We start from the raw sequence: 16527 nt of genomic DNA on the forward strand, positions 1-16527 counted from the left end.
GCAGTGTTTATCTCATTGTTTTCCTTTACCTAACGTGTTTTTATGACCTGAAGTGTAGTTCAATGTTGATTAAAAATCGATTGCCATCAGTATCCATGTCATGTGGCACATGTTCAGTAACATAAGCACATAACTTCATGACAGTGTCTGACAGCAGGAGAAATGTCAGAGATCTCAGATGCTAGTGGGAGCCTCTTCAGTGGCTAAGCTTAGCTTCATGGAGTGATTTTCAAGTGAGCATCTTGTTATAAACCTCTGTGGTTTGCATAGGATCTGGTATATACATATAAATTTAGTTATTAATAAAGCACACTTAAAGTCTATCATTTCTTCTTAGTTATCAATTTTCAAAAAATAATTAGAATTCTTTAAGGAGAAGTAGCTTCCTTTAGGAGATAAATTAACAGTGATAGTTAACTCTGTAAGATAGATACCTCTCAAAGATAGAGAAGGAGACATCCATAAAATGACCTAAATAATTTTAGAACCAGTTAAATCACCATTTAAAAACCCAGTTTGGCAGTATATAATGAGAGCCTTAAATATTTATATAGCTTTGCTATTTGTACCTCCAGCTGCTGCTTGTTGTTGTTTTGACTTGTTATTTCTTCATTTAAACATGTTGCAGAATCCTCAGTACACAAAAAACTTCACGTACATAAGGTTCATTGCAGTGTTGTTTGTAATAATAGAAAACTGGAAGCAACACAATTGACGATACTGCTTTGTGCTTGACACTGTGTTAAGAATTGTGCATGGATTATTTTATCACAACAACCTATAATGGTCTCTGTTTTTAGAATGCAGAGTAAAAGACTTATCAAGGTAAAACTCTGCTAAGTTCACACAGCTAGTAAATCACATAGTCTGGATTTAAGCCAGTGTATCTGACTCCAAAAGCCTGAGTTCTCAAACACCTCATTGTGCTACTTTCACATTAGACTGTATAGCATTTCTTGCATGCCTATGATTTATTCGTAAAGGACCACAGGGAAATTGTCTTCAATTCTCGTTTTGTGTTTACAGCAATATGGCTTGTTTAAGTATTGTATACTATGATGTATCTATTCAGCTACAGTGAGGCAGTAGAGAGCTTACCCAGTTATCTGAGGACCTCTGCTATTGAGGGCAAAACGAATTGTTGCGGTAGTGGTTATTTTATTGTTTTTGTTTTGTTTTTTAAGATCTGAGTTACTTAGTTCTTTTGGCTTATCTAAATTACGGTGTTTTGTGAGATAATTGCTTGATTCTCCATTTCTCTTTGCCTTGACAGACATGCTCTCCATGTAAATCATGAGGCAGTAAGACAGACGCTGGGTGTTGCTGCTGCTGCTTGTTATAATTTTTTTTACTAGTTTTAATGTTTTAGAAAAGCCTTTTTCCACAAAGGATTAGAGGTATCCTTGCCCGTGGAAATTCCAAAAGGAAAATGCCTTTCAAAAACCCAGTCTTGAAGAATAAAATGTAATCCTAAAGCTGACTGTAGCATTTTATTTAAACATTTCATTGAAAAACTTCCCCCCCGCAGTGTTCCCTAGGCACAGTAACCTTGGAAGTCGGAAGAGTCAAAGCTGGCCCATTCCATTCGGAGAGGAGACCTTCTCAAAGCAGCCAGGTGGGTAGCTGTGGGATTCATCAGGGCAATGCAGTCCATAGGCCAAGAGGAACTCAAAGATGGCCCTGACCATGAGTCTGTCAAGGGTCATGTACACAGGCCTGGCCCCCTGGCAGCTTGGCAGAGCGGCTGAGGTGCAGAGTTTGTGATAGGGAAGAACGAGAGATGGGAGTAGACAGGCAAGCAAGGTGGATGGAGCTCTTGAGTAGTTTGTGAGTCATTCTAAGGAACTTAATTCCAACCATTCTTCTTTTCTGACATGATTCTTTTTCCATAATCTCAAAAGTGAACCGATTAATATATACATATAAAGCCTACAAAGACATATATGTTTAAAGTATTTTATAACAAACATTTATCAATCAGTATTGAACTGAAAAAATCCCATGTAGGTGAACTGTAGAAGCTCGCCACCACGTATAAAAATATGGTGTGAGATAGCTGGAGTCTCTTGGTAAGCCCCTTCCTGTCTTGCCTTCTGATGACAGAAGCCCATTTTTATCAGCCTGTCCTTAAGGACCTCTTAGTCACCCCTGAATGATTACCATTCGTTTCCTGTCGACTGGCCCTAATTGTGCAGTTGTTGAAGTCCCCATCTATGTACAGCATTTGTTTAAATTTAGAGAAGATTAGCTTGGGTGAGATTATGAAAATCCACTACAATTTTAGGAAGGTTGGAATCAATTGCATCCGTTCTTTTACCTTTAATTTATTTATGTCATTGGACAAATTCTTCCTAAAAAAGAAAAAAAAGAGAAAACTCAGTGGAAACTCTCCATATTGATTGCCCTTCAAATTACTGCCACTGTTGCTTAACAAGTATTTCTAAGTCCATTAAAAGAATTCTGAAATAAGTGGTATTTAGCGAGTATTATTACTTCCCAAACTTTCTAAAACGACTGTTATGTATTTGTAGATGAGTGAAGGGAGCCTGTCATCATTTACTTTTCCACTTTCGGGATCCAGTACATCTGAGTCACTGGAAAGCAGCACAAAGAAGAATGCATGTAAGATTGGATTGAAATTTTAAGCATGATTTAGTGCTTAAATTTGAATTTTGGCCATCAACTGTGATTTTTTCCCCTGTTTTACTTTACCTCTGAAGCTCTTTTTCCTCTAAATCATCCCAAACCCTAGTATAGGTGCAAAAATTCAGAAGAGCATGAAGCAATGCCTATAGCGGCATTTCGCATTTGATGTTTTCCCTACGAGGTATACTAAACATTAGAATCAGGATCCTGCAGTTTTTTTCTTGTGAAGCAGATTGTTGTATTTGATTTTTATTCCCTTTTTCTGTTTAATGTAACACCAATATATCAGAAGATCCCATTAAGTGAAGCTTTCTTTCTCCATGAAGATTGCAAGAAATTTGATTGATAAAATTAATATGATCCTCCTGTATTTTAATTACATGAAATCATGATGCAGAGGGTTTTTTGGCTTGGAGTATTGGTTGAAAGTTGTTCAAATTGAAGAAACTAACCACATGGCAGTCTCTGTTTGCAACGTAACTAATGTTCTAGAAATTTAGGCACTTAAGTCCATGGATTCTTTTTAATGCTTCCATGACTTTATTTCTCTCAGCTGTGCAGATGTCTTTCTATCCAAAGCACATCCTGTCCTTCACTCATTCAAAGTGGATTATGGAGTTGTATAAGCAATGCTTGAAATAAGAAGGAAGAAATAGGATGGTGTGTGCATTTTTCCAACTGGGAAGTCCCTCTGTAAGACATTTAATCATGTGTGCTAGTAACTTTGAAATCCCCTTTGCAAAAAAATTAGGGTACCTCACTTAGTCCCATCTAGCTGTAGACATCAACTAAAATTTAAACTAACATTAAAAATGCACTAATAACCATATTTTATCTTTTTCCTATTTACAGTGGCATCTGAAATACAGGGATTAAGAGCAGTTGAAATTAAAAAGGTAACTTGGGAGAGAAGAAACAATATAAACTCTGTTGATTCCAAAGGCATCTGCATATGTATTTTCCTGTTAGCTGCCTTACTATTTTATAGTACCATCTGATAAAATATGTATTATATGCAGTGGAAATAGCCCAATGCACTCTTTGCTGAATGTCCTTGTTTGAAAAATCATTTTTGGTATACTCTTTTTTGCCACAAATGGTATCAACCCAGCCCCACGCAAAATAATGCCGGGTCTCTCTCACTCCTCATATTAGGATAAATTAGCCTTTGCCTTCAACAGAGATTTCCCATTCTCCTGAAACAGATTCCTCTGATAGCCACGCACAACAGAGAAAATAAAAGCAGATATAAGTGCTGAGCACACTTGTAGACACTTCATACCATCGTCATTTCATTTAATAGTCACTGCAGCCCTTTGTGAGAGGCACGGTAATCTCCATTTTGTCCGTGAAGATCTAGGGATTCATTGAAAGCAGTGGACTTGTTCCAGATCCCAGCGTTTGTAAGTGTGGGTTTCTGGCTTTGAACACGGGTCTCTCTGATTCCTTTTCACTTCATCAGCCTCCTTGATTTTCCTCATTCCCTGTAGCATGATTTTCATTTAGTTTTGATTTCTTTTACCTCCTGAACAGATGCTTATTTTTCTAAATCACATTAAGGACCTGTATCAAATAAAGTAATACAATTTTCTTGGGCATCATTTTCCACCCTCACATCTAGAAGATCAAAGTTAACTATAGAATATTGTGCCAAAGAGACCAAAAGCCAATTAAAAATATCAGTTTGACCAAAATACTCTGTCTGTCCAATGGCAGGGACCCACTGACTCATTGGGGATCAGCATTGCTGGAGGAGTGGGCAGCCCGCTTGGTGATGTTCCTATATTTATTGCAATGATGCACCCGAATGGAGTTGCAGCTCAGACCCAGAAACTCAGAGTAAGTTTTACTAATAGCCCTGGTAGCCCTAGCAAATCTGTCAAAAGGTTTTATAAACCCTTTGACTCTGGCCAACTGTTGCAGGCAGTTTGAGATGTCTGTCAACTTTTAAATCCGCTTACCCAGCCACATCAGGGCTTGCTTTGGGTAAAAGATGAAGAAAATCAAAAGAGAGGAGAATTTGTTGTTGGTATGCAGATTTTCAAGTAAATGAAATGGGATGATTTATAGTTCTTTCTTATATTTTTTACTTGTTTGAAACCCTGTGGAAGAAGTTAAAATAAAACAGAAGGTATTCTCAGAAAGTATTGCCAGAATGAAGTGAAATTTTTTCTTTATGTGTTTTTTTGGTTTAAGTGCTGATTTGACTTTATTAAATTGAAAATTGTCATTTATGTTGCATTTGTTTATCAGTTTTGCAAAATTTGAGTGTAAACATGACTTACAATGTGAAACTATACAAAGCTTGCTTCAAAATTGAGAGATTTTGCATATGTGGAGCACTATGATAGAATTTATGCTAACTGCCCAGTTGTGAAATCATGTGAATATTCCATTAAAGTAACTCAGTCTCTATAAAGTAAAATCTATATGGCCTCATGCCTTAAAAATGGTCTCAAACCATAATCACTTTTTAAATACTGTCTAAATCAGTAATGATTCTATTTCCCTTTGCTATGTAAATTTATGACTGGCACTTAAAAACAGATTGTACGCGTAACACAGGGGTCAGAAAACTTTTCTGTAAAGGACGAGATGAATATTTTAGGCTTTGCAGGACATACATGTGTTTCCCTGTTGCAACTATTCAACTCTGCCTTGTGAAAGCAGCGAAATAATCATGTCTGTCCTCCAACCAGATTTTATTAACCAAAATAAACAGTGGGCCAGTCTTGGCCTGTCAGCCGTAGTTTGCCAACCCTTGACTTAGAGTCACAGCTAATGTGTATAATAATAATATCCAGAGAAATGCTGGTTCCCAAAAGATAGCAGATACGGTATTCTTTTAATAGGAAGTAATGTCTTACCCAGGAGAAACAAAGAAAAGGGAAGCGTGATTCCCTGCCCATTGCACCAAAGATGATAGAACTCAGCCATTACTTGCAGCTTCTCTTTGTGGTTGCTGCTGCTTGGAATTGGACGTTTCCTTGGTTCTATTTCTATTGCTGATTAGTAGTATATATGTGGTATGGAAGGTAGGGAAGGAAATCATCCCACTCTCCATGGCTGTTGTAGCAGATGGCTATTTCTCTCCCTCACAGGTTGGGGATAGGATCGTCACTATCTGTGGCACATCCACTGAGGGGATGACTCACACCCAGGCAGTTAACTTTCTGAAAAATACCTCTGGCTCCATTGAAATGCAGGTAAGATTTTTATCCCAACTCTTCTGAATATGGGTAGCTTGAGGACACATGAGCTTTAAGGTTAAAGCTATAAAATGATTAAATCTCCTATTATTGTATTTACTATTTCCCTTGAAGATAAATGATTACATTGAGAATTCCAAGAAAGTACATAGGAAACACATTCTGTCACATTTTATCCCGATGCATTTATCATTTCATACTTTATATCTTAGGGGGAAAATTCATGGTCTTGGCAGGAAATGATTAATTGCTGAAATTTTAAGTGGTGTGATTGAGTGACTTACATTCTGAAGATCTTTAGAAAACAATTGCATGTGAAACCATGTTTGAAAAGCATCAAAGAACTTGGTAAAATTGAATTAGTAGAATATTCTTTTTTTTTTTTTGCGGTATGTGGGCCTCTCACTGTTGTGGTCTCTCCCGTTGCGGAGCACAGGCTCTGGATGCGCAGGCTCAGCGGCCATGGCTCACAGACCCAGCCACTCCGCGGCATGTGGGATCTTCCCAGACCAGGGCACGAACCCACGTCCCCTGCATCGGCAGGCGGACTCTCAACCACTGCGCCACCAGGGAAGCCCAGTAGAATATTCTTAGTGTCAGTTGAAGAGGCCTCTGGACGTTGTGAAATTCCTGAATTTATGTTAACAGAAATGATTAAGTGGATGATAAAATACACATTTCATTCCCAGTGTTCTTTTTAAGAAAAATTAACGATGTCTTCCTAGCCACATGAGCGTGTGTTTTTTCTCTTTATATTTCTCCTGTGTACAGGTGGTTGCTGGAGGAGATGTGAGTGTGGTCACAGGTCATCAGCAGGAGCCTGCCAGTTCTAGTCTTTCTTTCACTGGGCTGACGTCAAGCAGTATATTTCACGATGATTTAGGGTGAGCTTATATACTATGGTTTGTATGTCCCTGTTACCCACATAAAGGAGAAATGATGGAAGATGAGGTGTAAAATATGAAAACCAAGTGTTTCTAAACTCTTTGATTATGGAATGGTAGGTAGATAGATAGACAAGCAGATATGCATGCATGCTACTACTCTTCCCACATTTTCATCTCTGAGTTTTTTGAGGGAACATTTTAGTCTTGGGGGTCAATCTATCCTTTTAAAAATTCCAACATTGCCTAATTATTTAATGAATCATACTTGTGATTAAAAAAAATTTAGTTACGCAAAACTTGAGTACACAAGAATTAGAATATAGAGAGAGGGGAAGAGAGGAGCATGTTGGAAGTTTTACATAATTTGATGCAGCTTTTATATTTCTTACCATCTATTTTTGTCTCTGAGCTTGAGAATACTGATGTTTATGACTTATTCCATCATAGTCTTTGGCAGTTTAGCCTCTCACTTTAAATAAACTGGAAAAGGAAGGAGCTGCTTTTATACAATGAGAGCTTGCCATGAATATGTTAGGTTAAGGGTAGTATACATGAGTAATAGAATAGGGTGTTAAGTAGTATTTCATTAGATTATGTAAATTTAAGATACATAGCACAGCACACACTGACAATTTAAGCGTCCCCAAAATACCCGTGATGTACTCACTGTTGGTAACACAGAGAGTTATACTAGCTTTAGGTGGATATCAGCTAACCCATAACTTACAGATTCATGGAGATACATATATATATGCCATATATACGTTTCTTTTAAAGTCTAAAGACTCTTTTTTTCTCCTCTTTACTGTAGACCTCCTCAGTGTAAGTCTATTACACTAGACCGAGGACCAGATGGCTTGGGCTTCAGTATAGTAGGAGGATATGGCAGCCCTCACGGAGATTTACCCATTTATGTTAAAACAGTGTTTGCGAAGGTAAGCTTGCAAATTTTAACCACCCTCTTCCCCGCTAAGCATTCATTAATAGTGGTCGGCAGCGGGCTTATTAGTTTATGGCTTGAGGTAACGCCCAATGATTAACAGTTGATTATTTTCTTTTGGAAATCCCTACAGGAATAGGTCATTAGATATTTTTGTCCAATTTGAGGTTTAGTTATGTTTAAAGGAAAATAGGCTCAAATTGAAGTTCCATGGGTACTCTCGACAATATATATAAAACTATTAATGAACGTTAGCTAGACAGTCAGGCCTGATTGTTTTCCTTTGGAAACAAGTTGTATGTGATTGAATGTCTTTTGCAAATAGGACATTTTAAATATGTGTATGCTAAAGAGACCTGACATTTTTTTTCTTTGCATTTTTTGTTGTGAAATATAAAACAGGCACAGAAAAGTACATAAAATACATAAGGAGAATAACTAATAGGGCATTTATTTTGCAAGTTTCATTTCATTGAATGGAATAGAAAAATAACTACTAAAAATACTAAGGAGTATCCAGCAGCTCTATCACCTACCACAGATCAGCTATTTGCATTCAAGGGATTCAATAAAGAAAAGAAAACTGTTGGTATATAGTTATAATCATACAGCATCCCATTCTTTGGTAAGAACATTTAGAATACAAATAAAGTTATTAACAACATTGGTGAAACTATTAAAATAATTTAAACCCATATAATTATTGTTAATTTTTTGTTAAGACAATTTTTAGGAACGACAAAATTCCTGCAGGAGAAAATTCAGATTCTCAAAATTTTACAGCACAGAGGAAACAAAATTGTGTTAAACAAAATTATGTTAAACCCATTAAAAGATTAGGTACAGGGGCTTTAGATTAGTATTATAGTCCTTTAAAGTGCTTACTGAGGGAGGTTTCATTCTATTATTTTGAAAAAAAATATTTTTCACCAATTTAAAGTGCTGTATCTATAGCGATAGCTATCTCTCTAGCTATAGGCTTAATTTATGAGATTTTTTAAAGCCACTGGTATGTCCAAAAATACAAACAGCATTTGCCAGTAAATAGAAGAGTCATGCAGTCCTTTTTCTCAGCCTCGGAACAATTTATTTAAGGCGTTCTAGTTAGAACATATTTTAAGAATTTCATCATTATGGATTCCTCATTAACTTTTCCATATTTTAATCTTATATTTAATTGCATAATTGCCTACTATACTTATGCCTAAGATGAGGTTCTTTTCCAAACAGCAGTGTCTGTGTTTAGTCTTAATCATTTAGGGCCCATAAGGAATATGAAGACTGTCCACCCTTGGGAAGTAAAGAATCAAGCAGCTTAAGCCACCTTTTGAAAGACACAGAAAGAATTAGAATTAGAGTTAGCACGACTTGTGCCTTATCCTGTCCTTGTCAACATACGTGTGGGCTTTTGTGCTTCTGCAAACCTTTGGGTTTGGTGGCCCTCATGCCCTTGTCCTATAAAACTGCTTTTGTGCTGTAAAACTGCTAATCCTTTGTTTTCTTTCTGTAGGTCTTCTTTATAGGATAAAATATCTTGGATTCTATGAAATCATTCCTACTAAGTATATTCCCAAATATTCTTTATTAATTTGAGTTCCTACCAACTGCTGTGCTGAACAGCCAAAAAGCCATCCAACTAATCTATTGACTGCTAAATTCTCTCTCAAATTGGAATCTCAGTGCGGAAGCCATTTAGGAGAAAGGCTTCCTTTGTGTCTGTTCATCATTGCTTAATGGCTGTGGAGCACCTGTGGAGCGCTGAGAGCAATGTGTGTGCACATGCAGAGCAATTCACATTCTTGTTTGGATCTTTTTCTGTTGTGTAACTTCGAGGCAGCATTTTTTGAGAAGTAAACAAGCCACTTTATAATTGCAGGGAGCAGCCTCTGAAGATGGGCGTCTAAAGAGGGGTGATCAGATCATTGCTGTCAACGGGCAGAGTCTAGAAGGGGTAACACATGAAGAAGCCGTTGCCATCCTTAAGCGGACAAAAGGCACCGTCACTTTGATGGTTCTCTCCTGAATTAGCTGCCAGAATTGAGCCGACTCAACTTCTCACTTACATCCCATGCTACAAAGAGAGTGGAACTGGTCCTGTGGACTCCTCCTGGGCTGTGTTCATCCGGCTCTTCAAAACTGTAGGAAAAAATCGCATGTAAATTTGTTTTTCTCATATAGAAATGATTTTCTTACAACCTAGCATCACTTTCCCTTTCTCTTTGCATTTTGTGATGGAAACTCAAAGAGAAGAGCTCTTTGCATAGATAAATCCAGTCTTTCTTCCTAAAGGTATCTGACATTTTTATAATCATGTGGGCAGAAATTAATATGGGCTCAACTGGTTAGTAGAGAAAGGGAAAAAAAATCATTCGAAAGCTAACCAAGGGGAAATGGTCTCATGAAATTAAGGTGAAAATTGAAAATATAAAATAAAGAAGAAAATCTCAAGTTTTATAAAAATGCATTCTGTTAATCCACCTTCTCTCCCCACTTCTAACTAAAAAAGAAAAGAAAAATGTTGTACTGAAAATGTTTAAAAATACTTTCAGTATTTAAAAATGTTGACTGTTATTAAAACATTGCAACTCCCAGCTCTAATACACACATATATAGTTTTCTCCTAAAATGGGCTTCAAGATTGGGTAAATAACAACAGGAAGCAATGTTCCTGAGTTTGTAAAGAAACCACTTATTGCACATCTTGATGTTCATTTTCATTTTTGACCTATTATACAATATTTTCACATTTCTATAAGTAAAATGATGACGCTGCCCTGTATTGACTGCGGTTTCTCTAGAAAGCAGCCTTGCTAACCACGCAGGAGCATAGGAGGCTCTCCAAATGGTTAGTGCTGGTTTTAAGGGATGCAACACTGAAACTGTGTCAGTGTGCTGTGCAGTTGGTTTTCAATTAGTATTAATCTTAATGACAGAGAAAAAGCAATGTGTTAGTAATTATTTTGGTTGTATGCCATTAGTAAATTGATAGAAAAATTAAGGGGATTAACATAAGTTCATTTCATTGCCTTATATTAACATCTTATAATACAATAGTTTAAGGGAAACAGATGGAGCTGTTTATTGAGACAACTGGTGAGGAATTATCATGTGTTCATTCCCATTTTAGAGAGTGAAACTCCTACATTAGAATATATAAAGTCACTTTAAATATTATCTATATTTGTAACAAAAGTAGTGTACAGATATTTTATTACAGCGCTTTTGTGTAAATGCGGAATTGAAGTGAATAAATAAGAAGTTTCATGGTGCACAAAAAAAAGCAGGCAGTTTTATTTTGTTCTTTTTACTGCGGAAAAGCTTTATTATACTGTTCAAGATTTACAATTTAAAATTGGCTTTTATCATGTCTAACTGAACATATGGTGTCCATAGTTTTACAGTTAGAGAAACTCTGGACAACAACATTATGAAAAGCTAAATGCTTTTTATGCCCAGAATTTTTACTAATGCTAAAAATGCATAGACTCCTCATGGAGCAGAGGAAGATAAACAGCATTAAAAAAAGAGAGGTGTTGTGCCTGTATGTGCTTTCCTGAAATGCTACGAGTGATGCAGTATTATAAGTTGTTCTTTAGAGTAGTCAAGAGTTAAAGCATGTTCGGATAGAAAAAGTCATAATGAAAATTATTTGTAATAATGAACATGAAAAATCTGATTTGAACACTGAGCAAGGAATTGAGGAACCTTTGTTCTGCCAGTTCTTCCCCTAATTAGCTAATGAACATATGCATTCCCTCTGATTTATCTCATATGTAAAATGATAGGTGATTTTATCTCAAAGCTTATATCAAGTTCTAAACTGTAAAATTTCTGTGATTCTTAGATATACGAAACGAATGACACAACTACACGTTGCATCAATTCGGAAGCTATTCTCCCCAACCAGCTATTGTAAACTGAGGTACTTGATGTAACAAAACTCATTTTACTATCCCAGTGACACATCTAACCTCTTAGTCACCAATTAATGGCCCTCTGTAATGAAGGCATGTCAAGATCCTCTCATGGTTGGCTGCTGGAAGCTGAGCCACCCACTTTTATGTTTTAACCAGCAAAGATTTTATGGAGGCCACTCTGTGGCGCACCCTAGGAAAGCCAGTTAACCAGCCATATTGAAGTTTGAGTAAATGTGTGAAGGCACTCCAGTGAGAGCACCCAGCTGGGTATCTGTACTAGCCTGTAGAGCATTGCCCCCAAGTTCATGTCTACTAAGAACCTCAGAATGTGACCTTATTTGGAAATAGGGTCTTTGTGGATGTAATCAGTTCAGTTAAAAAGAGGTCATGCTGGATTACAGTGGACCCTAAATCCTTAAGAGAAGGCTATGTAGAGACACAGAGACAGAAGAAGAAGGCGGTGTAAAGATGGGGACCAAACAAACAAAAAACAAAACAGAGTACCTGGAACCACCAGAAGCTGAAGAGATGAGGAAGGTTTTTTCTCTGGAGTCTTCAGAGATAACTTGTCCCTCTTGACCCCTTGATTTCAGATATCTGGCCTCCAAGACTGTGAGAACAAATTTCTGTTGTTGTAAACCACCTTGTTTGTGGAACTTTGCTACGGAAGCCCTAGGACACACCAGTATAGTATCTTGGATGTTTTTATATCCTTAGCTACTATCACTGTGCCTGGCAAATAGGAGAGGCTCTATACATTTTTGTTCAGCATGTAAATGATTGAATTATAGGTCATGATTAATTTCATGGTCTTACCTTGTTTTAGTTAAGCTAGCTGCAGCCTTCATACTGAATGCAAAACAGGAAGCCGTGGGAATGCCACTTAAGGATGTAAAACACTGGGGATAAGCTCCCCTCCTGAACTGCTACTAATTAACAAAGTCAGAGCATGTAGAGGTGAAGAAAGGGAGGGAAGGAATGAAGGAAGGAAGGAAAAGAAGATTGAGAGGGAAAGAATATCGATGCATCAACATTAGAGAGAGTGACAAGGGCTTATGCTTCCTATATTATTCTTTCTTGGAAATGTAAGATTTCTCCCTGGAGAAGGAAGAAAGTGAGCAAAGAGTTTGAAGACTTGAACATTATAGTGTTAATTCCATGTGCAACTCAAGACCATGTACAACTCAAGATTGTGGCTTGCCCATAATAGGTTCAGAATATTTGTTTTTGTGATTAAAATACATTGGCGAATATTGCACATTTCTGGTGTTCTTTGTGACCCCTCCAAAATGATGATGATGGTGATGATGATGATGTATTTGATTTCAACACCTACTGATTTATAGCAGCAGATGTAGCAATGCAGTGTGGCAAGTCAGTAGAGCCCGTACGTCAGAACGGTGATGGAACTGAAAGCATAAAAGATTAAAATTCATGAAAGACAAGAAAAAGGAGCTTTTTTTTCCATTTTAAGAATCTTGATAAAGCTGATTTTGATAGATTCGAAGAAGCAAAGTAAGCTCTTCCCTGCTCTGAGGTATATATACCATGCCAAGCTGTCTTAGACCTGGTCATCTAGCTTATTGTCTGAGAATGCCAGAGATTTAGTGCCTGTCTTCAGATCTCCATCACAGTGAGTGGAGAAGTTGAAAAGATGCCTGCAGGGAGACAAGAATCAGTATGCTTTCTTGGGTCTAGGTGTGGGAATGTCGAAACTATCATCACCTGCTTTCAGCAGCCCTGGTGTGTTGTTTCATGTCAGTGGCAAGTATTCTGGAATGCATTTGATTTGTGCAAAGATGTTCCTCAACTTTGTCTACGAGGAATTAATGTTTAACTTTGACCTTTCCTAAAGGGAGCTGTTTGTAAGGTGGGATTGGCCTCTGTTACCTCAGGAGGAAAAAAAAATGTTGGTGACAAGAACATTTCTAAATGAAGAGCGTGGAAACTAGGCAAAGCAAATGTGGTGACTATGATTTTTGTATACTTGACATTTCAGCTTCTTTTTTCCTTCAAAATACAGGTACTCCATTTCATGTAAATTAGAAAAAAATTGTATAATTTGTCTAGGAATTTTATTTATCATCCAAGTACTGAAAGTTCAATTGTAGGTCCTTCCAAGGAATTCTGTCAAGACAGAGGCAAATCTGTGGTAATGATCTCAGAATTCTCTCGCTGAAAATGCTTCTTGAAGTTTCAAAAAGTACTGCCATCAACAAACAAACTGCTGGGGCTTCCTTGGTGGCGCAGTGGTTGAGAGTCTGCCTGCCGATGCAGGGGACACGGGTTCATGGCCCAGTCCGGGAAGATCCCACATGCCGTGGAGCGGCTGGGCCCATGAGCCATGGCCGCTGAGCCTGTGCGTCCGGATCCTGTGCTCCGCAACGGGAGAGGCCACAACAGTGAGAGGCCCGCGTCCCAAAAAAAAAAAAAAAAACCTGCTTTAGGCAGCTTCTAAGAGGGAGCTTTACTTATTCATTTAATACTGGACATTTTTCAGAAAGTTGTGTCATTTGCTGATTCTTTGTGATCCTTTCTCCCTCCTTCCCCCATCCTCCTCCTCACATGTGGATTTTCAGAAATAAACAATTATCCTTGGAAAACCTACTTTTCCTCTTCTTTTCTTATTGATGTATTAGAAGTTGTGATTTTTTCACCTGAGTCTACCTTGAAATATTTGGCATTCAAGGTTCTACTCTCTGAATTTCATTTACCTAAAGGTCCTTTATTCCATTCAGTAAAACTTACAGGTTTACCTTGCTTTGGAAAATTAAATGAGATAACTATATTTAAAGCATTAATACCATGCACATGATAAGCTATCAAGAAATGGTAAGAGTTACTGTAGTATTATATCCTGGAAGACATAGTGTAATGTAAATTCAGTAGCTTTCTTTAAATAGACTTCCATTTTCATTTTTGTATTACCATGTCTTTTTCTTCTGAAGTTGGATGCAAATCAACTTACACCAAAATTTCAGTTGTTTTGCATACAATCTTCATGCTGTTTCCCATATCCTCATATAACTCTACTATTAATTACTAAATATCTTTAAAGTAGACTCCTGTTTAACTTAAATGTGCTTTAAAAAGGAGTTATATCTCACTACTTCAAGTGGAAAACCAATATAATTTGCCATAAATTTTGGGTAATTATGAGCAAAAGTGATGTTGTTGAATTCTATCAAAATACAGTTGACTACCGAGGATCAGAACTTGAGGTCTGCTCTCTGTCAGAAAGGGAGAGTTGCAAATACTAGAATGGCGTTAATGACTCAATAGAGACTATCCTGGACTTAAAAGAACTGAAAGAAAATACCTTTTTCATGATATGATTTAGTATTTTCTAGTGCCTTATCAGTGAGCCCTACAAAAATGATCTCACAATATACTCTCTCTTTGGAAGAAACTGTTATACCAAAATCAGAAAGGTTTTGTTTGTAGACTCCTTTTTTAAAAAGTAAAAGCAAGCCAGTCAATTCCTGTTTTAAGAGTGTCCTGAGCTAATGAGGTTATTTAAGATTTTGTTTATAAGACTTTCACTAAAATCAGAATTGGGTCATCACCTCTAATGCTTTAGTTTTGGCAATCTGAGTTTGAAATAAAGGACAAATGACATAAATTAATGGAGTAAAATTAATGTTATGGTAATATTAAATAAAGCTAATGTCTCCTGCACCTGGAGGGTGATGCAGATGGCAGGCATACATAATTATACACCCTGCTGCCTTTAAGTGTACTGATAAAAATCTCTCAACTGAGTATAAAATATGTTCATTCACTGGCTGCAGACACATTTGAGTAAGGCAGAACAATACATAAGAAACATAGCCTAACATACTTATTTTTTGAGGAAAACATGCAATTCTGTAAGTTAAATGATTAACTATTTACCTGATTTTTAAAATAAGTCATTATTAGAGTCATGGTCTTTGTCCTTTCTGTGAATATTAAAATATTTGTGAGTCCCATTTGGGAAAAGATTTTTCTCAAGCTAGCAAGGGAGTATTTTAAGTTTACATTTTTACTTACTATGCATTAGTTAAGAAGATAAATTTACTAATAGAATCCTAAATAAGTTGATTTGACTTCTTACTGTAGGTACAAATTAGATTGGCCTATTATCACTCAGATATTTATCAACTTGTTTAATTTTTTTTTTACATCTTTATTGGAGTATAATTGCTTTACAATGGTGTGTTAGTTTCTGCTTTATAACAAAGTGAATCAGTTATACATATACATCTGTTCCCATATCCCTTCCCTCTTGCATCTCCCTCCCTCCCACCCTCCCTATCCCACCACTCTAGGTGATCACAAAGCACCGAGCTGATCTCCCTGTGCCATGCGGCTGCTTCCCACTAGCTATTTTACGTTTGGTAGTGTATATATGTCCATGCCGCTCTCTCGCTTTGTCACAACTTACCCTTCCCCTCCCCATATCCTCAAGTCCATTCTCTAGTAGGTCTGTGTCTTTATTCCTGTCTTACCCCTAGGTTCTTCATGACATTTTCTTTTTCTTAAATAGATGTTCTATAACATTGACATATATATACCACCAAATGTAAAATAGCTAGTGGGAAGCAGCTGCATAGCACAGGGAGATCAGCTTGGTGCTTCGTGACCACCTAGAGGGGTGGGATAGGAAGGGTGGGAGGGAGACACAAGAGGGAGGGGATATGGGGATATTTGTATACATATAGCTAATTCACTTCGTTATACAGCAGAAGCTAACAAAACATTGTACAGCAATTACACTCCAATAAAGACATTAGAATGTTAACATATGAAAAATCCTAAAAAAAAAAAAAAAAAGTTACATGCACCCCAGTGTTCAAAAAAAAAAAAGGAGCTACTCTAGAAAAGGTGTCAGGGTAATAATTATGCATATAGATAATATATTTTACTACAGCTATTTCAGAGATGTC

General features: G+C 37.0%; 1 protein-coding gene across 7 annotated transcripts in view; it reads left to right on the forward strand.

The window, feature by feature from the left end:
• Window positions 1–14187, forward strand: part of MPDZ (multiple PDZ domain crumbs cell polarity complex component) — a 165554-nt gene extending 151367 nt beyond the window's left edge. For all 7 annotated transcript variants that reach the window (XM_060102121.1, XM_060102123.1, XM_060102126.1 and 4 more), the window contains 8 exons: window positions 1529–1615; window positions 2532–2622; window positions 3499–3542; window positions 4363–4485; window positions 5748–5852; window positions 6627–6739; window positions 7554–7677; window positions 9559–14187. In XM_060102121.1, coding sequence (XP_059958104.1) covers window positions 1529–1615; window positions 2532–2622; window positions 3499–3542; window positions 4363–4485; window positions 5748–5852; window positions 6627–6739; window positions 7554–7677; window positions 9559–9705 — 834 coding nt within the window. In that variant the 3' untranslated portion in view covers window positions 9706–14187. The remainder of the gene's footprint in view (window positions 1–1528; window positions 1616–2531; window positions 2623–3498; window positions 3543–4362; window positions 4486–5747; window positions 5853–6626; window positions 6740–7553; window positions 7678–9558) is intronic.
• The last annotated feature ends 2340 nt before the right edge of the window (window positions 14188–16527 follow it).

This window comes from Mesoplodon densirostris, chromosome 6 (assembly GCF_025265405.1).
Source record: "Mesoplodon densirostris isolate mMesDen1 chromosome 6, mMesDen1 primary haplotype, whole genome shotgun sequence".
Lineage (NCBI taxonomy): Eukaryota > Metazoa > Chordata > Mammalia > Artiodactyla > Ziphiidae > Mesoplodon > Mesoplodon densirostris.